The following is a 24,316-nucleotide window of genomic DNA, read 5'->3' on the forward strand; positions in this document are numbered from 1 at the left end:
CGGTAGATGCCTACCATGAATTTGAGATTTAGTTTACCAGGTTCATGGGAAATTTATCTGGTCCATTTCCTTATTAGAAAGGATCTATTTCCATTTGTGTTACGCCATCAAATGGTTTAAATCCATTTATAAGTCATATTAAGATGGATTTCAACAATTTGATGTGATATTGAGACACATGTCACACATCTACAAGGAAAATAATGGATAGCCTTATAAAAAATGGACCATATATGTGTCCGATGTTCATGTTGCTATACTTAGCAGATCATTCTTCATATTTTTAAATAGATTAACTGAAATAATTGTATGTCTATTTATTTATTTATTAATTATTGTTAATAATCTAGCATCTTATGGAGTAGATTATTTTCACAAACATCCATCATGTAAGATTCCATTTGGACGCCTCAGATGCCTTATCGGACATGAAATTCTCATCTCCATTTTCACACATCCATGTCAGCATTTTTTTTGGGGGGGGGGGTGATCATCCATGTCAACCGTTACGTCTCTAATGTGCGAACCATATAATATGGTCACGTTATAAATATTTTGATTAGTTAATAGACACGTGTCTTCACATAGTTTTTAACGAACCAGACCCATCAGCCCACGTCACCCGATTCATTCCTCCCCATTACGAATCCATCCGACTCGAAATCAGTAAATCCTGTGATTAAGACCGGGTTACTCTGCCAATCCAAACCCGATTCCTAAATCGCCGCCACCTAACCACTAAAATCATCCATTCAACGTTTCCAAGCGCCAAAAAAGAATCCAGTATTCAACAATGGCAGCGCCACTGTAAAGTGATTTCTTGATTCAGTTGGGTGTGATTCCCGAGGACAGTTGAGAGATTCGATCCAAACATTACATAGTTGAGTAGTAGGTAGAGATTTCCACTTCTTGGGAAAGGGTTCCGAGTTTCTGTTACTCTCTCACGTCTCAGAGTATCTGAGCTCAAAGTACTCTCTAGCTCTAGGGTTCTTCGTTTACTAACCAGTAACCACTTCAATTTTAGTTTGATTGAGAGAAAAGGGCATAGAAACGACTGAATCCAGCATCTTTCCATCGATATTCGTGGGATTCAAGATCCAGTAAGTAAAAATGATTCTAGTTAGATCTCTGCGCCCTGTCGTCCGACCTGCATTGCGGTATTCCTGTTTTTCTTCTATCGCGACTGTTGAAGCGGAGAGAACCATTAGGGAAGGCCCGAGGAATAACTGGAACAAAGAAGAAATCAAGTCGATTTACGATTCTCCAATTATGGATCTTCTCTATAGTGGCGTAAGTTTTGCTTCTGTTGGTCATTTTTGAGATCTATAGTACTTCATTATTTGGTTGTTTTTAATTATGCTATTTATTTTATCTTCTTTGGATTTCAAACACTAGTGCATAATTTTGCATTGAGGTTTTCTTATTAATGGATTTATTCGAACGAAAAGAAAAATTGGCCAATTCAACTCATCAAGTATATATTTGGAGCAATCGTTGCAACCATTTCTTGATGATCCGTGCAGAGGCACGTATTAATCTGTTTTCTGTCTGGCAAATCATTCCTCAAGGTTTTCTCTGCTGTTATTTACTGATTGTGACCACCTAATCCCCACCCAAAAAAAAAAAAAATAAAAAAAAATAATAAAAATAATCATTGGGTTAAGCTCATCTACAAAACACAGCTTTTTTAAACTGATTGAAAGGAATGGAAGTTATTAGGCAAATAGGTAGTCTCTCAGCCAAAACTCATGTCTAGATCATATTGACCATTTCTATGACTTGACAACGAAAAACTATTTATGACATTTTTTAACCAAGACACCCCCGTTAAGATATAATTTACTTTATTTATTAAGCTTACCCAATAATCGTGTGAAAACACAGGTAAATTCACCAATATGGCAAAATTGAGTTATGTAAATGTGCATAACAGATATATAAATTTATATAAAATTTAAATTATCCTGTCAAGACTAGGTATGTTGATTGACTCTGAACTCTCATCGGTGAAAGTTACTTGGCCATCAAAGACAATTTCCCATTGGATGGAGGAACAGTCATCCTGTTGTTATATGAGCCTTTATTTCCTAAATTGGTGGCATCTTTTTGAGGGACTGTATACTAAAAAATTCCATGGTACTGGTGATGCCATGCATCTACTACGCATGAATATGAAGTCTCGGCCTAATTTAAGCAAGTTCTGACATTTATAGTCTGTGTCAAGCACTACGATTAACTTGCAAGAAAGAAGCTCAAAAAAAAATCATGTCTCCTAATGGTTCCCCAGGAAAGTGAGTTCCACCTTTGTATGGGTGTCATTTACTCAACTGCAGCTTCAACAAATAGCAAAAGCCTCTGCTGCTCCCATCCACACATGCCAAAGACCTCTGTGCTTGATAAACATTATGAATGTATCCAGATACTCACTGATATAGGTCCCCATACCTATCCCAATAGGAGTTCCAAAGCCCAGAAGAAGTCCTAGACCTGCTGCCCAGCAGCCTAGATTGCTGTCCAGCAGCATAAGAATCACTGGTCGAAGTGAGGGGCAGTTTGGTAATTTTAGCAGTCCTTCACAAGCCCAGCTCGGCATATTTGTAGTTAGGAGTTTATTAGGGGTTGTATGGTAACGTTTCTGTTCTATTTCCCTGTTTTTAGGTAAGAAACAAATTTTCGTGTTTCTATGCACTTTCACTGTTTCTAACCATTTCTGGGTGCTGAAATCATATATGGTTACACGGAAAAAATGTTTCCATAACCCCCCCCCCTAAAAAAAAAAAAAAAAAAAAAAAGAAGAAGAGGATAAAATGAGGAAGAAACTTTGAGTTTTTAGGGTTTCAAAATTGGAGGTTGTGTTTGATGTCTAAAAGGCAAGAATGCCCCTCTGCCTTTTCAGGGGAAGCATTTTTTTTCTGTGACAAAGTGGGCTCAAAACTGTGTCAAAGCGCCAGGTTGTCTCAAAAATGCAAAAAAGACACAAGAAACAAGCCAGATCACGCATAGCTTTTTTGGATGTTGAGTACTATTAGGAGTCATTTTTAACGCTATAAATAGATGGCCTATGCTTGTAACAAAACTCAGATTTGGAAAGATAATTAATTGTGTGTTTTTTTCAGCCTAAGATCAAGGTGTAGTAGCTTAAATGGAAGGTTTCTCCTTCGGCAGAACTTGTGGTCTGTCTACATCCTTCCATCTCCATTCTGGCTCATTACTGGACTTGGCTATGGGTAAGTAACAAGTCAGCTTTTGTTCCATTCACCTCTTTAAGTCAGATTGCTATTTCTACAGCTCCTACTCAATTTGGCCCCTCCCCTCTTCTCCATAACCCTAGAAATCATATATTTTAAACCCTCCATTAGGATTCCCCCTCCTTGTAGATCCACAGCCTCCCCACATCCAACAACACTTGATCCCATTCCCATTCCTGTTTACTTCCTTAGAACCCTAAAACCTTGATGCTGTTAGTTGCCTAACCTAAACCTTAAGTTTCTAAATCTGAAACTGAGAACAATGACTCAGATCTTCTAAACCCTAGTCCTAAAGTATGTTGTTTCCCTTCTGGAATCTTAACTGACGTTACCGTAGACATATAACCCTAAATCAGACCTTGCACACCCATCCGAGAAGCCCTAAATCCCTAAACAGAACTTAGAAAGTAGAGAGGATGGTTATGGTTTGGTAAAAACAAGATGATGTGTTGGTTCAGGAAAACCTGGAGATGTTCGTTTGGCGTAGGATTCTTCAGATGGTTGTAAATGCTGAGGCGGAGGCTTCCCTTTCATATGCATTGGGCTGATTAGCCAAAAAAATCCCTATGAACCTTTTTTTAGTTGTATGACCAACCTTTTGCGGAGATCCTTTTGGGTTGAGGCTATGCGCACCGCATGTTATTTGATCAATTTATATCCTTCAGTTCCTTTGAAGGGAGATTATCTAGAAAGAGTGTGGACCGGGAAAGATGTCGCATACGAACACTTGAGAGTGTTTGGTTGCAAAGCATTTGTTCATGTACCGAAAGAACCAAGCAACTCCATAGCGAACAAGCTATAGCCCCTCTGGGATGTAAAATATATCTCTTCTCACCATCCCCATAGTGTATGAGACAAATGTATGCATTTCAATTAGAGTCGTATTCTAGTGGTGTAAACGGACCGGATTTGGATCGGATAGTGGTAATACCATATCCGCATCCTATTATATTCGGACGGATTCGGATATCCTATCGGTTTTTGGACGGATTCAGTCGGATTCGGACGGATTCAATTGGATTCGGATGATAATCGGATAATTATTTTCTTAGGTAGATTCTTCTAAATGGGCATGAATATAGATTGAATATAAGTTTTCGACTACTTGTTTCCATTGTTACCATTTTATTTGTGAGGGTTAGGTTTGAAATTAAAGAATTTAGCAACTTTGATTGCTATTCTAGTAGAAAATCTAGAAAAATAGTCACATATCACAGCTAAAAAATTTATAAAATAAGAAAAATAAATCTAAATAAATAACTTAATCAGATAATTTTATCGGACGGATAATAATCGGTCAGAAGGGGGTATACCATAATCGCATCCTATTAGTAATCGGATGGATTCAGAATACCCCTAAACAGATGCGGATGTGAATTTGGTAGCGGATTTCGGTTATTCATTTACACCTCTAATTCTATGGTTATGATTCTACCCTCTATGTTTTTTTTATTCCGTTGAAAATCTATTTTACGGGATAGACGCTTATGACCTCCTCCTCTATGCCCTGCGATAATGATTCTTCTGGCATTACGACCTTTACCACAATGATGCTGTCCATAGATCAAATTATTTCGTGGATTGGATTTCAATTGACTGTCAACTGTCCAAAATCTCTTGAACCCGGATTATTCTGCTGATCATCTATAGATCTTGGTTTTTTGGTCCTTGCCTTGTGGCTACATTACTCATTATATTTACCTGATAGTCCTTTGTTACATCTCTTCTGTTACTCCATTGCTGCCGGTAGTTTCAATTGTATGACTTTAAATTACTCATAAATGGCTAGAGTTACTCTACAGCTTGTGGAAGGGGAAGTGATAGGGTTATTTTTTAGAAGAAAATGGGTGAGTGAGTCCAAGTACTCGTAGCACAGTTTTTTTCTTCTTTTTCAAATGGATTCAATATTCATCATGATGGATAATGTTAAGTGTTTCCCAACAAATGTGGGCTATTTTGTGCCTCCTATCATTCAAATATATTTGAATAGAACAATATCCGCAGTGTCGCAGATCTGATGGGGCACAAATTTGTGGAACTCTAGGTCCCTTATCTATAGATTCAGTTTCATCCGAAATAGATGTTGTCAAGTGACTAAACAATGCTTCTCAAATCAGAGGACAGCGGGACGGTCATGGGCATGCGCAGACAGCTGAAAAATCCAAGGATGCATGCTGCTATGTGGGAGATTATTTGATTGAATTATACCTTGAATCTGACACTTGATCTATCTAAACCTAGACCTACCTACCCCCCCCCCCCCCCCCCCCCCCCCCCCCCCCCCCCCCCCCCCCCCCCCCCCCCCCCCCCCCCCTCCCCCCCCCCCCCCCCCCTCCCCCCCCCCCCCCCCCCCCCCCCCCCCCTTTTGTTGAGAATGCAAAGAAAACTCTATTTTTGATAAGTAGGTTGCTTACCTTTGATGGGTAAGTCTTATGTATTTATAAATAAACATGGCTGTTGTACAAGATTCGTTTACAATATTCAAATTTGAATTCAAAATTAAAAACTTGAATTCAAATTTAAAAACTTAAATTCAAAACTTGAATTCAAATTTAAAAACTTAAATTCAAAACTTTTCAAAATTGATTCAAACTTGTTCAAAATCAAATTCAAACCATAACATCCGTTTGGTCTTTCATCCCCCTCAAACTCTGCTCGTCAGATTTGTCTCTATGCTTGAAGAAAGCTTGTGATGTTAAGCCCTTGTAAACACATCCGCAATTTGATCATCCGCCGACAAAGTGCACTTTTATGGTGTTGTTCGAACCAAGTCTCGGACAAAATGATATCCACTTCTATATGTTTTGTGGAGCATGTAGCACTGGATTTGCAGCCATTTGTGTTGCGACACATTATCACAATAAATGTCCATTCCTCTTGGAAGTTGTACTTGCAAATCACGTAGAACATAAAGCCATAGTAACTCGGATTTGTGCGGATTTGTACTAGCTTCCGTACTTGATCTAGATTGTAGGTTGTTTCTTGGAAGACCATGATAACAAATTATCCCCAAGAAATGCAAAACCCACTGTTGATCGCGTGTTCTGGACATCCCCCATCGCATCTTCCTTAGAGTTGTTGGTTTCAAGAACACCAGCACCAATAGTGTGCTTGACATCGTAATACTTTGCTTGTAGATGATCTTGTGGAGATTGCATGACGCACACTGATTGACTGCATAGGAGATTCGGTCTAGTGATCTCAAATATTGTAGGCTCCTACTATTGTCTGTATGGTGTTGGTCGGGTGGGTACTTTGTTGATGATAACTTTGTTTCAATCCATTGGGGTTGTGCTGCTTTGAAGTCTCCATTCCTGTAGACTTTAATAAATCAATGGAGTATTTACTTTGAGTGAGTAAAGACCATCCGAACTTCGATTAGCCTCAATTCCCAAAGTAATGCAAGTGTCCCAATCTGTCATTGCAAATTCTTTGCTCGGGCTTTGAATAACCTCTTGAATTGCGCTTCATTGGCTCTGTCAATATTATATCATCTACATATAACAACAATACTATCATTGTACCTCGGGTTTTGCGTATAACATGGAAGAATCTCACGCTTTGCTTGAAACCTTCTCCTTGTAGGTATTTTTGAAACCAAGCTCGTGGAGCTTGTTTGAGACCATAAATTGCTTTTCGTAGATGACAAATATGTGTTGATTTAGATGTGGAAACAAACCCCTGTGTTGTTCCATGTAAACATCTTCTGCTAGTTGCCATTCAAGGCATTTTTCACATCAAGTTGATGTATTGGCCATGACTTTGAGGTGCAATGCTTAATCTGTCCGAATGGTGGTCTTTCAACCGGACTAAATGTTTCATGAGAGTCCACTCCGCTCGCTGGTGACCCCTTGGCAACTAATCGTGCCTTATATCTCTCAATGGAACCATCACTTTTTGTCTTGATCCTGTACACCCACTTACAGCCTACAATATTCATACCCTTGGAATAGGCATTGTCTATTAAGGCTTTGTATTCTTTTTGCATTGCATCAATCCACTTTGGGTCTTTTGAGGCTGATTTGTAGGTTTTAGGTTCAGTTGGGATGTTGGAGATGGTGGTAAGAGGTTTGAGGTATTGGGTGTCTATAGTGAGTAAAGAGGGGTTTTTGGTTTGGCGATTTGTTTTACTCTAGTAATCATAGGATGAGATGGTTGGGGCTTGGTTGGTCCTTGTTGGTGGGGATTGATTACATCTTGGGTTGGTTTGCCATTGTATGGCTGGTGATGTGTTGTGGGGTTGTTTGTGTGGTTGGTTGTTTGAATAGGTGAGAAAATGAGAGTGGTGGAGGCACATTTGGTGGGGTGTGTGGGTGACGTAGAATAAGTTCAACTGGTGGTTTGTTTGATGATTGGTGTGTGGGGTTTGAGGATTCCTTTTCTTCAAAAATAACATGTCTGGATAAATATACCTTGCGTGTCCTTATCTAAGCATCTTAACCCTTGTGATGAGCTGTACCGAGACACAAGCCTTGGACTTTGGCGATAATTTGTCTTCTCTGTGGGTGTCGTTGGTAACAAAGGCAGCCAAAACTCTCATAAACAATATCGGTTTGAAGCCAACTGCTTCTGAGGAATTTTCCCTCGTGTAGGTACCGGTTTATTAAATCGCGCGTGGCTTCTAACCAATATTCTTTGGGCATGTGAGCTTGGAATAGGGGATAAACCCATCTCTGTATGTTCTGTGTTTTCTTCTAACTCCATTTTGTTATGGAGTATGAGGACATGAAATCCTGGATACATGCCACATTCATCAAGATAGTTTTTGAAAGCTCCCTTTGTTAACTCTAAGGCTCCATCACTTTGAAAAATTTAATAGAGTAGAGCAAGTTTTCAGCCATATTTTTAAATGCTTGAAACAATAAATTGCATCGATTTAAATCGCAAGGATAACCAAGTAAATCCTGAAATCATCAACAAAAATAATATATGAATTGAATCCACTAATTGACAAAGTTTTAGTGGGACCCCACAAATCACAATGAATATGTAATGTCGAGTGTTTTACTAACTGAAATAGGGTATTTGTGATGTTTGCCGTTGGCGCGTCACAAATTTTATTGGATCTAAGTGTGTCAAAGATTAAATAAGACACTATTTCTCAAATGAGTAGTCTGCGAAGGTGACCAAGCCGCGATGCCAAATATCGAGGAGCTTTATTTCCATGAGCCAAGGAGGCACAACTTGCCAGAGGAATACAATTTATCTTTGACTGGACCCTTCATAGGTATGCCGACTCCAAATCCTTAACCACCCCTGGAAATTCACGACAATTATTGTCGATGTAGTTGAGAATGAAATTAAATTCTTTCAATTGGGCGATGAGTATGTCATTAGAGATAAATGATTTGATTTGTTTTCAAAGTTGAGGAGCCTATATGAGTTATAGGGAGTTTCTTACCATTACCAACCGAAACCTGGTCTTCTCCTTTGTAAGTGGCGATTGTTGTAGCATGACCGGATCAAATGACATATGGTTGGTAGCACTGAATCCGGTATCCACTGTGCATCATTCTGTGGTGTAATGTGTTGGGTATTTTGGGTACCATGTAAGCCAGCATAAGGAATGTGAGGTGGTGGATTAGTATTATTTCGGTTCTAGGCATAATGGAAATAGCATCTATTGGCCAAATGGCCTCGCTTAGCACATATTTGACATTTGAAGGAATTAGTATTAAAAGTGTTTTGGTTTGGTCGGTTATACGAATTTTGAGATCTTGGATAGCCATTTGATGAATATCGGAAGTCAGATCTAGGTGGGTTTCGGTTGTTGGGTGGATAGGAATTAATACTATTATTAGGCCGATTAAATTTAGGCTGATCCGTAACAAGTAATGTAGTAGGGGAATGGGAATCAGTTAAGATTGATTGAGTGTTCCCATAGCCACGGCGTAACCGTTGCTCATGAGTAAGGAGTTTGGCTCTTAGGTCGGTAAAGGTAATGGGTGGGGTAATATTCTCCACAGTGATGATGAAAGTGAGATAATCCAAACCAAGACCATTTAATGTATATGCTACCAAGTCAGAGTCATTTACCTTGTCATTGATTGCCGTTAAGGAATCAGCGATGGACTTAATTTTGTGAAGATAGTCTGTAATCGTGCTCGTTCCTTTATTGACCATCTGCAATTCACTGCGAAGATAAGTCCTTCGAGCGGGGGACTGTTGTTGGAAAAGTTGTGCAAGAGAATCCCATACATCTTTCGGCTGTTTGAAGGCCAAGAATATGAGAAGAAAGAGACGGTGTGAGAGTGGCATTGATGCATGCTTGAACAAAATGATCATTCTTTCTCCAGGTTTGAAATGCTGGATTCGGCGTTTGAGTTCCTCCAGTAGTGATAGTTTGATTTGGCATCAATCCAGTACCATCAAGATGATCCATAAGATTACAGGTAATAAAAATGGATTCTAATTGTTCTCTCCACATGAGATAATTTTCTCCATCAAGCTTGACAGAAACAAGGTTGGAGAGATTGGTAATGGGGAATGGAGTGTTAGCAGTGGCCATTGAAAATGTAGTGTTTTGGGAAAAAAAAAAAATCTCAAAACCTTAGCTCTAATACCATGAAAGAATGCAAAGAAAACTCTGTTTTTGATAAGTAGGTTGCTTACCTTTGATGGGTAAGTCTTATGTATTTATAAATAAACATGGCTGTTGTAATTCGTTTACAATATTCAAATTTGAATTCAAAATTAAAAACTTGAATTCAAATTTAAAAACTTAAATTCAAAACTTGAATTCAAAAATTGAATTCAAAAATGGAATTCAAAAATCAAATGCAAAACAAAAAAAACGCGGCGTTTTTTTTTTTTCAAAAACAACACCAATTATGGGGGGAACAGCAATATTTCTAGAAGGTGTGATACCCGGCGGGGATATTTTTAAGGTGTTCCCAAGATCCAAGATATTGGCTTGAAGGCAAGATGTTACTGAGATTTTTCCATGGAGAGTCATTGTACAATGGTAGGTTATGGATAGCATAGACAACCTTATCCCAACAGAGCTTTCTGAATGCAACCTTTTATGAGGGAAGGACTTTATTTTCATTGGCATCAATGCTGAGACAATATGACGTGACAAAGGTTCCTTGTTTTCCATTTAGACCCCTAGGTTGTTGGGAGAAACTGATGGTTAAACCAAGAAAGGTGCAAGCAGACATTTAAGTGACTTGCTGGCCAGTTTGATCTTTAGGTTTTGGATAAGAACTTCCGGTTCTCTTTCCTTGGCTATTGTTTCTTTGCTGTTGAAGCATGTGTTTACTTTTTTGATTTATTACAGGTGAAAATATCTTACGGATAAAAATAGAAGTCGAATGTTATTATAGTTATTATCAATTTATCTGTATCATCATTATAATATTATCATCATCTGCATTGGATTCATTCATTGTTGTCTTTATCATCAGTCCGCATTGGATTCATTCATTGTTGTTCTTTATCATCAGTTCGCATTCCATTTGAGTATGATAAGGAATGTGTGACTTCTTCAGGCTCAAGTTCATAGACATGCTCACAACTACAAGGAAGTGCAGCAGTGTACTCTTCTTTCTATTAAAACAGGTGGATGCACTGAAGATTGTTCGTACTGTCCTCAATCATCTCGGTATGACACAGGATTGAAAGGCCAAAAGATGATGAATAAAGATGCTGTTATCGAGGCAGCACAGAAGGTACATTCTACTTCTGATATTATAAATTTAAAGACTAGTGAGATGTTAGTTTTACTTGCTCCTATTTGTTCTATCATCATAGAAACAAGATCTCTACATCTTTTCTTTTTTTGGGTAGAATCTCTACATCTTTTCAAGAAGCATTTAAATCTAGGAGGTTCATGTGACTTCCTACATTAGGAATTACTTGCAGTATACAAGCTATAGATGGGGCATATTTATTGGTATCGGGTATTGATATACTTGTCTCCATGCTCCAACTAGATACTGTGATGTCTTGATCTGAAAATTTCTCTTTCAGGTGATTAATTGGTTTAGAATTACCATTATCTACTTTTAATTTTACTGAAGCTGACTGAACTTGCTTTAGAATGAGTTTTGATCACCAACAGCTATGTGTGAATCTGTGACTATTATGGACGCTAGATTCTGAGATATGGCCATGGTCCATTGGATGGACAATTGTTTTTATTGTAACTCAAAAGAGATCATATGGTTTAATTTTCATATGAAACTTTCAGAACTTTTTATTTATTTTACAATATACTGGTTCATTAATGGCTTTATTCATGGATATTATGGATACTAGATTAACTTCTAGTGATCAGTATTCATCAGATCAACCTCTATGCTTTTTCTGCCAGATTTATGCTACTAGACCTGTGCCTTTGTATATACAACTAATTAAAGGGAGGAGGTTTTCCATTTGGTCTGGCGGGAAATGAATCTCTTCCCCTACATCTATTTGGATTTTATTTGGAGCCCAAATTTTGTAGATATCTAGAATGAGGTCCTCTGCTGGGATGTCAAGTCCTTGCCGAAATGGAGTCTGTCAATTGGCAAAGTAAGGTCTTGAAAATTCAGTACCATCATGTGGTGAATGGACCACCTGGGAGAATATCTCCTTATGTAAAAGGGTATATAAGAATGTATCTGAAATTGCAGGTGGTCAATCCACACCATGGTGAAGCAACCCAGTTGTTAGAATTGCCATATCGTTCGTTCACGCCACAGAAATTAGGCACTCCTCAAGAGTTTTCTCTCATAGAGCACTGCTTATGTAAACTTTTCTCTTGATAAAAGTACCCAGTTAAAGTGTCATATGTTCTATATCTTCCTTCCTCATCCATATATTTGATACATGTTCAAGTGTTACATGTGTATGATGCCCTAATGTTATATGGTGGGTTGCATTCATCTGGTAATTTGCTGCCAGGCAAAGGAGGCTGGTAGTACTCGATTCTGCATGGGCGCTGCATGGAGGGATACGGTTGGCAGGAAGACCAATTTCAGTCAGATCCTGGCATATGTAAAAGAAATAAGGTAGAAAGAAACTCAAACTATGCCTTAATTGCTTTTGTAGGATGGTTGACTGATTAATTTAACTTCTCCTATTTTCTGGTATATGTTGGTAATTATATAATTGAAGTGAAGCTTGACTCTTCCCATTTCGATTGTCACCTTCATTTCATTTTTTTATTTGGACTTGTTTTGGATCGTCTATTGAGATGCTTGCTTGGTGACTCCATCCATTGATACAACGTGGGTCACTAAAAAAAACAAGTAATCCCAACCCAACTGCAGAACTGACAAGTACTGTGGTACATCAAATAAATATATTCTTTAACAGCAGCAACAGATTTATGTTAAGCCTAATAATAGGGCCAACAGTATAGACAATTGGCACTTAGGTTTAGCCACCAGGAAGGTAACAATCGAAAGACAAATTCCGTTTGTAAACAGTAAGCTCACTGAAATGGAAGTGTGCTACCAAATTAGAAACTGGAAAACACCGTTATCTCTTGGTCAATATCCTGTCAAACTGATAAAAAAAACATTAGATACTCAGCATAGTATTAATCCCTCAAAAGTCCACTTTCAACCAAGGTCTTAATCAGTAGATACAAACCAGTTCTCAAAATAGTAAGGAAGAACATGTGGTAATAGCCTAAGGCTGCCTCTGACGGACCTCAAAAATCTATCTAGGGCAGGTAATGAGGAGACCTTGAGTACTTCAAATACCCATCGACAGTTGATGTTTTGGCTGCAAATAAATTAATGTTTATGCCTTTTTCAACAATGAACTCAAGTTTATCAACCAAAACATATTCATCATTATTATCTGACTCAAGTTGGTATTGACCAAAAAAATAATTGAATTCAGAAATTGTTGTTTTTATTTTCATCTAAAGCATCTACTTGCTTGGGTTTTCCATATAAAATCTTGATGCTTTACAGATATTGAGATAATATGTAAGAGTGAGATATTATGATGTAGCGCGATAGGGGGAGTCCCCCTTTTCCTTATTGGTTTGGGTTGGGTCTATGATGTTTGTGGTTTCCTTACTGGACCATGGTTTTTAGTGTCCTAGTCTAAGTGAGTTTCCTATTCTTTAGGTTTAATTAGGAAAGTGGTGAGAGTTATATTTGAGTTTGGGTTTCCTTTTGTAATCCTATTTCAGTTTATTTTAAATATGTGAGCCTGGTATGGTAGAATACAGATTCTATTGCTCAGCTTGATCTCCATTTATTCTCTCTTCTTCTCCCTCATCTATGTTTCTTCTTCTCTCTACCTAGTACTTGTTACAGATCTTGGGATTGTTTACATGGTATCAGAGCCATAATCTATGTTGGTTTGAGAGTCGTTTAGGTTTCTCATTTGATGAATGGGACCCTAGTTCAATTGGAAAAAAATGAACTAGGGTTCCCATAATGATCTAGCATGGGAAATCTAGTGTATGATGGTACCAGTCTTTTTTTTTCATTCTGTAATTTCAATCAACTTTGTGACATACGATTTTGAGTTTTGATGGTGAGTTGAAATCGAGAAGAAGAAGAACTTCAGGTTTGAAGGTCAATTTTGTTGGGGTATGTTTCTGTGACATCAAGGAAAAAAGAAGAGAGAAAGTTGATGTACGTATAGAGATCCTGAGAGAGAGATGGAAGAAGGAAAAAAAGAAGAGACAATTAGTTGGTCATCGGAGGGAAGAAGAGGGCGATCGGATGTGAGATCGTGGAAAGAAGAAATTGAAGAAAAAAATAATAAAAAAACTCACTACCAGAGAGAGATTGTGAGGGGATTTATGCTTTGTGGGATTTTTCTCTGCAATATGCATTTTTCTGTTCTTTATTTCTTTGCGTTTTGGATTAAAGATTGATTTGCGGTTGTGTTGTCTTCTTGGAAGTGTCGATCTGAGATTGGTTTCAGATTGGATCTGAGATTGGTGTGAGGTGTTGTGTTCTTGGAAGCTTTGGTCTGTTCATTCTTGGAAACTACGATCTGTTTGTTCTTTGGAGCATTTTCATTGTTCGAATTCTTTCTTCCCATGGCTGCATCTGAAACACAGTTCTCAGAAAGAGAAAAATGTCATTCAGATCTAAGGAGTTATTTAAGGTGGGGGAAAAAGAGTTTGGAAGGTTGAGGAGGAGAAGAAAGAAGATGAAGGAACCTGCAGTATTTTGAAGAGGGCGAGGATGAGTCATTTAGTGAGGAGGAAGATGAGGTGTTTGCGGTTTATTTTCAAACTGCTGGTTGACTGGTTCGGTTGGTTTTTTGGTTCAGTTTTGGGTTTAACTTTTAATTCAATTTGGGTTCAGATTTGGATCAGTTTTAGGTTCACTTTTTTGGTTCAGTTTTGGGATCAATTCTGGTCCAATTCCTGATTCATTTTTTTGATTTTGTTCCCTTGTTCTGTTCTCTATTCTGTTTTCCAAATCTGTTCTGTTCTTGATACTATTTTCTGGTTCTGTTTCTAATTCTATTTTTGGATTCTGTTTTCTGTTATGTTTTCTGATTCTGTTTCTGATTCCTAGACTTGCTTTATATTGTGTTTCTAGTGTTTTTTTTTAAATTTAGGCTTCCAAGTTTACACTTTGGCTTCTACCCCCCAAAAAAATTTACTCTTTGGTGGCTTGTGTTTGTGCTTCTTTTTGGGGATTCTCTAATTACTTTCATGCCATTTCCATTTCAATTTTTTGATGTTTACAAATTTGCCATTCTCATTAGTTTGGGGTTTTATTTGTCATTGTGGTTGAAGACATTTGGGATTCTTTATGGGATCTTCTGTTATAAAAGTTGACATGATTATTAGTTGTTTTTGGTCATGTTTAATGATACACATGGGAGATCGAAGATGTTTGTGCAAGAAACTTTTTTTTGGGGATTTTAGTGGACTCAAAGAGTGAGTCTGACTGTTGGAGTGCTTTCCTTGGGATAGGATTTTGTGTGGTCACTGGAGCTACCCTTTTGTGGAATGTTCTTTTGTGTGGGAGCTGCGCTTTCATGAGAATTTTTTGTGCATGCATTGGAGCTGCAATTTTATGGACTCTTATGTAGCCATTAGGGTGCTAAATTTGGATTTGGTGGAATTTTATGTAGTCGTTTGGGTGCTACATTTTGCAGACTTTTTGTAGCTGTTTGGTGCTACATTTGATGGAGTTTTCTATTGACATTGCATGTTTTGAGGCATTCATTGGGAAGGGTGTTTGATGTTTTTTTTGGCTGCTGCAAAGACATGGATTGAGGTGTTGAATTGAGCATGTTGGTGTTTGACTGCTACACGGTTCAAGATTGGTATTGCTTTTCAAGTTTATTCTTATTTGTGCGAGTTGGAGCTTTTCTTTGTGTATACTCCAGCTTGAGGGGGAGTGTTAGAGATATTGAGATAATATGTGAGAGTGAGATATTTTGATTTAGCACAATGGGGGGGGGTCCCCTATCGTGGTTTCCTTGTTGGTTTGGGTTGGGTCTGTGATGTTAGTGGTTTCCTTATTGGACTATGGTTATTAGTGTCCTAGTTTAAGTGAGTTTCCTATTCTTTAGGTTTAATTAGGAAAGTGGTGGAAGTAATGTTTGAGTTTGGGTTTCCTTTTGAAAACCTATTTCAGTTTGTTATAAATATGAGAGCCTGGTACGGTAGAATACAGATTCTATCACTCAGCTTGTTCTCCAATTATTTGTTTCTTCTTTTCTCTACCTAGCACTTGTTATAGATCTTGGGGTTGTTTACAAAAGAGGTAACCAATCAAACCTTAATACTTATGCCTTTCCAACAATGTATGCAAGTTAGTAACCACCAGAAACATTGTTACAGTATAATATCCGAACACTCATGTCAGAGGCACATTCTTTGGTGCTCACATAAATGTGTTTGAAAGTTCATACTTGTGGCTTCCCTTCCCCTCTTAATTTTGATCTGTTCACTAATAAAATGATTTAGGAACTTTACTTTTGAAATATGAACAAATGTTCAATGCATTGTCTCTAATTGCAGGGAGATGGGCATGGAAGTGTGCTGCACTTTGGGCATGCTAGAGAAGCAGCAAGCTGAGGAACTCAAAAAGGCTGGCCTTACAGCTTACAACCATAATCTTGATACCTCAAGAGAGTACTACCCTAACATCATAACCACAAGATCTTATGATGAACGACTGGAAACACTTAAGCATGTACGAGAAGCAGGGATCAATGTCTGTTCAGGTGACTCACTTCAGAAAATCTCTCACTTTCTAAAGCATAAAATTTCTGAGAGATCAGAATGGAAATCTTTATTCCCTTTAGTACAGAGTACCGATGGCGAATCAGCCAACTAATTTTGGTTTAGTTCTGCAACATCTAGAGGTTTTCCACAAATTAATTAATCCAGACTGAATAAATATTTTTTTGCATGAAGAAACGCCAGAGTACTTCCTTTATGTGTCCTGAGAAACTCCTCCAGCATTTATGTTGTTCTTCTTCTATCTGTTGTTTTTGGCTATAGAATAATTCCGTAGAAGCAAAGAGGAAGGTAGTTTAAAAAATGGCCTAGTCCGTTTGATTCTTAATGGAGGCATGGTATCATACGACTTAATTGTGACAATCCTTATTTGGCTTATGGTGTTAAGTTTGCTATGTCGGCTCACTGGGCTTATTGACCATTGCTTAGAACAGACTGATCAGGGTTCTTGTTTCAAGTTCTGGAGCCTAATACCTCTAAAATCTGGGCAATTTCTTGATCTTCCTCCCAATTGGTGGAGAAAAAAAAACTTGTAGGATATGTTTCTCTTACCCTTTTTTTGGCAAAGATTTGACACAATGTAGGAAAGGTACAGGGTAACTATAATTATGGTGTACACCAAGAAAATCCTGAATCAGTTTTGCTGAGGCTTTTGGAGGGATAAAAAAATCTAAAATAGATATGTCTGAGCTTGTGCAAATAGTAGTTATTTAACAGTATGTTGTGAACGTGGCTTCGTTATTGAACAAACAAATCAACCTTGTTTTTGGAGGTTTCACTCAATTTGTTTAAAGGAATTTCCTAGTCACTTGCACTAAATCACTATAATGAATGAGGGCCAGTGTGGAACCCTTCCTTAGTACCTGAATGGTCCGCCAATGTAAGTATGTAACCTTATGCTCAGATGTTTAGATGGTTTATACTGCTCACACATTAGGAGAGGAGATAAATGGGTATAGCAACCGCCTCAGTGCAATCTCTGAAAGCCCAGTCTCTTATAGCAATTTGTCAAGGGAGCCTTGTCCACATGGACCACCTAAGTTGAGCACATGTAGAGCATATGGCCAATCCAACAGTTTGATGGTTTCCCTTTGGATAGGCCCAGATGTGAACTTTCATGGCCATTCCGTTTCTCAACCATGTCAACTGCCACGACCGTATTTGACTTTTATGGTTTTTCAAACACTAAACCAATTTCTATAGAGTAGATGGTTGCCCCAATTTTCTTATCTTTGATTATCTATGTGGTGAAATGTATTTGGGCTTTAACATGCCAGCAATATTTGGTTTGGGAGACAACTGAGCTGCTAAACAGCAGATTTTAAGATTTCTGATGAAGCCTTGTCTATGATATGTTGAAGAACTGCACTTCTCTCTTCTCCTTTTTTTTCTTTTCATTTATCTTCATTTCTTCACAAACATACATAGCCTGATCAAAGGCAGAGTTTTCTTTTTGTGAAAAACCAGAGTATCTGCACAAGGCTTCCCTTATGAGCTCCTTATATGGTTTTGGATCTGTTCAACTAGTTTTGCTACCTGATGTGTAAATTTTCAACATATATTCTGGTATTCTTTTATTGCTGGTGTTGGTACCATAATTATTATAAGGGAAACTGTTTCCTTTTGGAAACTTTCTGCCATTAGGATAGCTGATTTGGTCCTTCTGCTTGTTGAATATCATATAATTGGCACCTTCAAATTAGGTTTCTATTGGAGCTCTATGTTCCAAAATATTTAACTCTTCCTCTCTCTTCTATCTGTTCAAAATTTTTGGTCACTTGCTATTTTATTTTGTGGTAATTCGATTGAGGTGGCATGAACATGTTCAACAGAGGCCTTTAAATGCCCTTCTATGGAGAAGTGATTTAGTCCAAATTTAATGAATTAGAAGAACTAGAGGCAAACCAAAGATAACCTTAAGAGAAGTGGTGGAAAGGATATGCTTGGCTTAGGCCTTGTATCTAGTATGGATAGAGCCTGATTGGAAGGCAACAATCCATGTAGCCGACCCCATTTAGTTGGGACAATGCTTCTTGTTGTTGTTGTTGTTGTTGTAAAGTTTTTTGTGACATTTAAAACCCTTAGGTTTTCTCGTGGTGGATTTTAATTATGCTGAAACTTGAGACATGAGCTAGAAGGTATATGAAGTTATGAAAAAGATATCCATCAGACATTGCCAACTGAGCAGATGTATGGTAATCATATCCCACAAGCATAATGAATGGTTTGTGAGGTCATGCAAGACATTCGTTGATATCAACCTCAAAAAGCAATCCATCATTGGAACCTTAGTTCTAAATTGTGGTGGAACCAATTTTTCTGAACTTGACATGATTCGGATAGCAATATTGACAAGATGTCCACACAAATTGAATGCTGGGTGAATAGAAATGGAAGATATCTAACCAATTTTTCTGAACTTGACATGATTCGGATAGCTATACAAGATGTCCACACAAATTGAATGCTGGGTGAAATCGTCACTTGTCAAGGAGTGATCTTCACTTGTCAAGGAGTGAAATCGTCACTTGTCAAGGAGTAATTGTTTGGTACTTAAATACCCCAAAAGCTTCAAAGCTAATGGAATGAGTTGAGAGAAGTCCTTTAACCTATCTCATAATAAGTGGCCCAGTCTAGTGCCCATATACTAGACTGGCCCACATTAGACACAACATACCACAAAGCTTCCGCAGTCTTCATCCTCACTGGCTCTCACCATGGCAGTAGGTAGCCCTCTCCAAGTGGCTGCAGTCTACTCCCTCTTTTTTTCTTTTGGGTGGCAGGTAGTCCTTTTGACTCCTTTCTTGGAAGCTTTCATTCTACTCTAGGTGGTAGGCCTTCTCCTAGGTAGCCCTTTTCGGGATTTGAACCCTTGATGTGGTGCCAACTTTGATAATAAATATTAGGTGCTTAACCGATGTGTCAAAAGCTACAAAACTTATGGAACGAGTTGAGTCAAGCTTTTTAACATATTCCGTACTAGGCTTGGCCCAATCTAGTGCTCATACACTAGAGTGGTCTCCATTAGGCACATAATAGTAATTTTACCAAGTAACCTGCTGTAACTCCGTTACAGACCTGCCCTTTCCATTCATTTAGACAATTGACTTTTATTAATGAGTTTTGGCTGAAAATCTCTTTTCTGTATTAATTTCATACAGATTCTTTGTTTGAACAAGAGTTGAGAACCTGAGGTGAACCTTTTACTATAGCTTTGATTTTGTATTAAACAACTAGATAACCCTGTATTTTTCAATAATAGGAGGAATAATAGGACTTGGGGAAGCAGAGGACGACCGAGTTGGCTTGTTGCATACATTGGCTACACTACCTACACATCCGGAGAGTGTGCCCATCAATGCCCTTATTGCAGTCAAAGGAACTCCACTTCAAGACCAGAAGGTAAATGCCAGCTTCTGTGCCCTGCCCCTTCCCCCACCACAAAATGCTTATGATTATGGAATCAGCAGATGAGTTCTCCATCTTTATAATAGTATTTTTCTCATTTGATGTAATACCCTGTCATACTAAGCATCATTAGGAAACTGTTTCTTGTCATTCCAGTTATCCGAGTTCTATTAAACAAAAAAAATGTCATGAAATCTTATTTCATCTTTGTTGGGAGAATTTCCAACTGCTGCTATGTCAACTAACAACTAACAGTTTGACAAAAACCAAGTGGCCTATAGAGAGCAATGATATAGAAATAGCTCAATGCCACATCAACTTTTAGAGTAACTGTCAGGCAACAACTGGGCCCTAGGCCGTTCTAGCCTTTTCTTTTGGGGGTTGGGTGGTGAAGTCATTCTAGCCATTTGGGGGTGTACTCTTTTGCTCTTTGTTGTCCTATATTATAGAATGAATGAGTTGATAAAAAAGAAAAAGATATGGCTGTTCCTTCTGCTAACTCCACAGTATTCAGCAATTGGGATAGAATGTTCTAAAAGTTTCTCTAATTTTACTTCTTCACCATTAAGCAGTTTCCTAATGGTATTCCATGGAAGCTGTAGAATCATTCACAGACCAAAATGCGAAGGTCCACATGAATGTTGATAAAAATATTTACAACATCTGGACTTACTTTCACGCATTATATAATCTGTTAAAACTGCAACAAAGCCTATATCCATATTTTATAAACCATTTACCCTAGGATGCTGGCTCATTTAGCTATTTTACCTAATTTTCATCCTAAGAGGCCAGAAATGCACCCATATCAACTACTTAATTCCCTATTTTTTGTCTACTTGCCACCATCTTGTCACTTCTTTGAGGGGATTGTGTTAAAATGAACACCAAGAGATAGCAGATTGAAATAGAAATAACATGAAAACATGAGATTTAACGTTGTTCACACACCAATGCGGTGTGCTATGTATATGGGCGAAGAAGCTTTTCACTATATAAAAGAATAATAGAATGAAGATCTCTCAACCAATTGCCAGAATGGCATTACAAAAACTCTCACCCAAAACCCCTAATGCAAAAATCTCAATCTCTCATGACCTCGGTTGTGAACATAAGGTACATATATATAGACTTCAATTGGGTAAACGGGTTGATCCATCAAGTCGGGCTTATCAACCTAAGCCCCCTACTTCCATCACAAACCTCCATAAAAGGGTCATTCGGGTTGCTCACCAAAATATGTCGATATGCGTCCATCTTTGAAGCCAAATACAAGAATTCAGGTCACAACATAACAGATTGAGTTAGCATTTTCATACAAACACATAATCTAGATGTCCGTTCTTAGTCTTGCTTCATCAACTAACTGATTTTGTGTTGACCCAAAAAAACTAACCAATGTTGTACTAGGTTTAGACCAACAAATAATTTGTTTTGCATTGTGTTATCTAGACTAGAAAGATCAAATGAACTCTTCCTTGTCCACTCTTAAAATAACTACACGTTTCACTACATTATAAGGATTTTTCTCCATCTTATACTATAAAGTTTCTACCATGACTAAAGATTGTTTCAGTGGAAAAATGGTATATGATTGTGTTACATCTGTTTTTATTTTGAGTTGGTTGCTGAGACATAAATACTGCCTTCAGTTCCAAGAATATTCGAGATTATTTGAGTTTCATTGGGAGAAAAAAATTGTTAGAAATTTAAATTTAGATTAGTAATTTGTCTTGCTTCTTCTTCTTCTTCTCTTTTTTTTTTTTGTGTGGGAAGAAAAGGAATTGTCCTGCCTGGTTCAGTGGTATGTTGACCTAAGCATAAAGTGGTTCGGGAAATGCTGTTTTATCATTTTTTTTTTCATACCCGTTAACCATACTTGCACTAGTTCTCCTAGAGAACGTAACATTTGGATGCCTGTAAATGGTTTGACTAGGTTTTATTTACCTTGCTTGCTTTCTTGTTGCTACCTAATCATCTGTTGTTTGAGAGCTTGTATTGTGCCTGCGTGCTCTACATTTAGTGGTGCCTTGGGTTCCTCTTCTCATCCTGCATACCCATCCGCAACACTAGACACAGTTTAGTTCCTAATTACTTAATTCGCTTGAAGAATCTCATTTTGGGATTCCTTATTTTTCTTCTTTTCAGCCTGTTGAAATATGGGAGATGATTCGGATGATTGCCACTGCTCGTATTGTCATGCCAAAGGCAATGGTAAGGCTATCTGCTGGGCGGGTTCGGTTCTCCATGCCTGAACAAGCACTGTGTTTCCTTGCTGGGGCTAATTCTATCTTTACTGGTGAGAAGCTGTTGACGACAGCCAACAATGATTTTGATGCTGATCAACTGATGTTCAAGGTGCTTGGACTTATTCCTAAAGCTCCAAGCTTTTCTGATGGGTCTAGTTCAGAAGTAGAGAGATGCGAAGAAGCTATGACAAGTTCTGGCTAAGATGATTGGGAGCATGGTATCTTCATTGCCCTGTAGTTATCTTGTATCCAACTGGGATGGAAGTTCTATAATTGTTGTAATCTTTACTCAGTTGAGCATCACTTTTATGCGGCTATATATCCTGGCCACACTCATGAAATTTTTGACAAATTATTGCCAAATTCATGAGGAAGACCTCATTTTGGATCAAATGAGAATAGAGAACCGAAGAAACTGTTCAGTACCAGCCCTATCTGTCAATCTAATCTCTGCTTGTACAGTTCAATGCTTGATCTCAGACCTTCTGTGCGTGTTGAGTCACATATGCTCTATATTGATTTCAAGACAAATTCTGGGATTGGTGTCTATTCCATGACTCTCATTTCTTCCATTCCTAACAAGCCGCCTTGGCAATTTATGTTGAACGGCTGTTTTCCAGCCTCGTACACATGTTCACCAAAACACCCATCTTATGTTTAAAGTTAGTCATTTTTAATAGATTAGTCACAAATATTGTTTGAAAAAGGCCAATAGTTTCTAAACTTGCTACCTTTACATTGATGGTTCAAAATCTTGTTATAAATCTTGAAGACAAATTCTGTTGGGTTTAAGCACAAGGTTGTTTAAAGTATTACAACTCTGAATATCTAGATTGGAATACTCAGACCATTGCTTCTAGCTAATATTTATAAACCACCACTAGGTTCTAGGCTAATTGGATTTTCTCATAAAGGCCCATTACACTATTGGATTGTAACTGATCCAAAAGCTTATATTAGAATATATGTTGGGTATAACTTCAAATATCTCAACCATAATTGAGTATGACTCAGATATCTCAACAGTATTTGCTCCACAGTTCTCATTTCTTCCATTCCTATCAAGCCTTGGCAGTTCATGTGGAAAGGCTGTTTTCCAACCTCGTACACATGTTCGCCAAAACACCCATCTATGTTTAAGATAGTCACATCGTTAATAAAGTAGGCACAAATATAGTTCGAAAAAGACCAATAGTTTCTTAGCTTGTCTCCTTTACATTAGTGGTTCAAATCTTGTTATAAATCCTTTAGGTCCTACATTAACTCACCTCATGCCAATTCATCATAAAAAAAACCAAGATAAAATTTCATAACAACAGCAATGGCCTAACCCTAAAGTTGATTGAGCCATAAAACAAATCCAAAAAGAATATTGAGGAAAGAAAGAATCCCATGATGTACCTAGTTTTATTTGTAAGGAGAGAGAACCCATATATCATAATCTATCTGTGTAATTAATTGTCCATGTAAACCTCAGCGTGGTTTTATTTGATGCATAAATATATAAATCTTGCTATTTTGTTTTGAAGTTCAAATTTATTTATTTATTATTATTATTACTATTTATTTATTATTATTTTTTTTTGGGTAAGATTGAAGTTTAGATTTTGCAGCTTATCTTGTGGAATTTAATTTTTGTTTACTACAAATTCTGGACAATTTTCACTATTTTAAACCCCTAAGATTTAGGAATGTGTGACTTACAAAGGTTTGATTCAAGGCAAATATAATTTCTATAGAACCTATAATTTGAAAATTGTATACATTTATCTATTGATGAACATCTAAGGGGGAGTGTTATAAATAATATTTATTTATGGACGTTCATTACCCGTCAAAAAGATCATACCGAAAGATGTAACTTCCAAAGGAAGATCGACCTCAACCATCTCAGCTTGAAATCTTAGCGATCTGCATTCCCATATTAACCAAAGATCTTAGCAATCCATCATTCTATATCAAGATTATCTTATTGTGTGTGTGAATCATATATTGTATTTCTTTGTAGATTCTGATATTTCCATATTAGAGAATATGTTAATTCTATTACAAATATGTAATGAATAACTCAATAGAAGAGTTGAACTCATTATGTCCTAATTTTTTTCTTTGTATTTAATATGTTTTCTCTATTTTATAACATATATTTTTCAACAATTTGTTCTAATAACAACAAGGCAATTGTGCATAGTTGTGGCCGAGACTCATTCATGGTTGATTTTTGAATTCTTTTAACAAAATGAGCC

The 24,316-nt window shown here is 37.5% G+C and overlaps 1 protein-coding gene across 1 annotated transcript; it reads left to right on the top strand.

The window, feature by feature from the left end:
• Positions 1–720: 720 nt before the first annotated feature.
• On the top strand, positions 721–22,729 carry BIO2 (Radical SAM superfamily protein). The gene is made up of 6 exons (XM_089164866.1): positions 721–1,290; positions 10,739–10,918; positions 12,135–12,241; positions 16,192–16,397; positions 19,676–19,815; positions 21,970–22,729. Exons 1-6 carry the CDS (start codon positions 1,111–1,113, stop codon positions 22,270–22,272), a joined length of 1,116 nt encoding a protein of 371 aa, XP_089020992.1. The 5' UTR covers positions 721–1,110; the 3' UTR covers positions 22,273–22,729.
• Positions 22,730–24,316: the final 1,587 nt, after the last annotated feature.

This window comes from Hakea prostrata, chromosome 8 (assembly GCF_041222555.1).
Source record: "Hakea prostrata isolate BN-2017 chromosome 8, UWA_Hpros_2, whole genome shotgun sequence".
In the NCBI taxonomy this organism is placed as follows: domain Eukaryota; kingdom Viridiplantae; phylum Streptophyta; class Magnoliopsida; order Proteales; family Proteaceae; genus Hakea; species Hakea prostrata.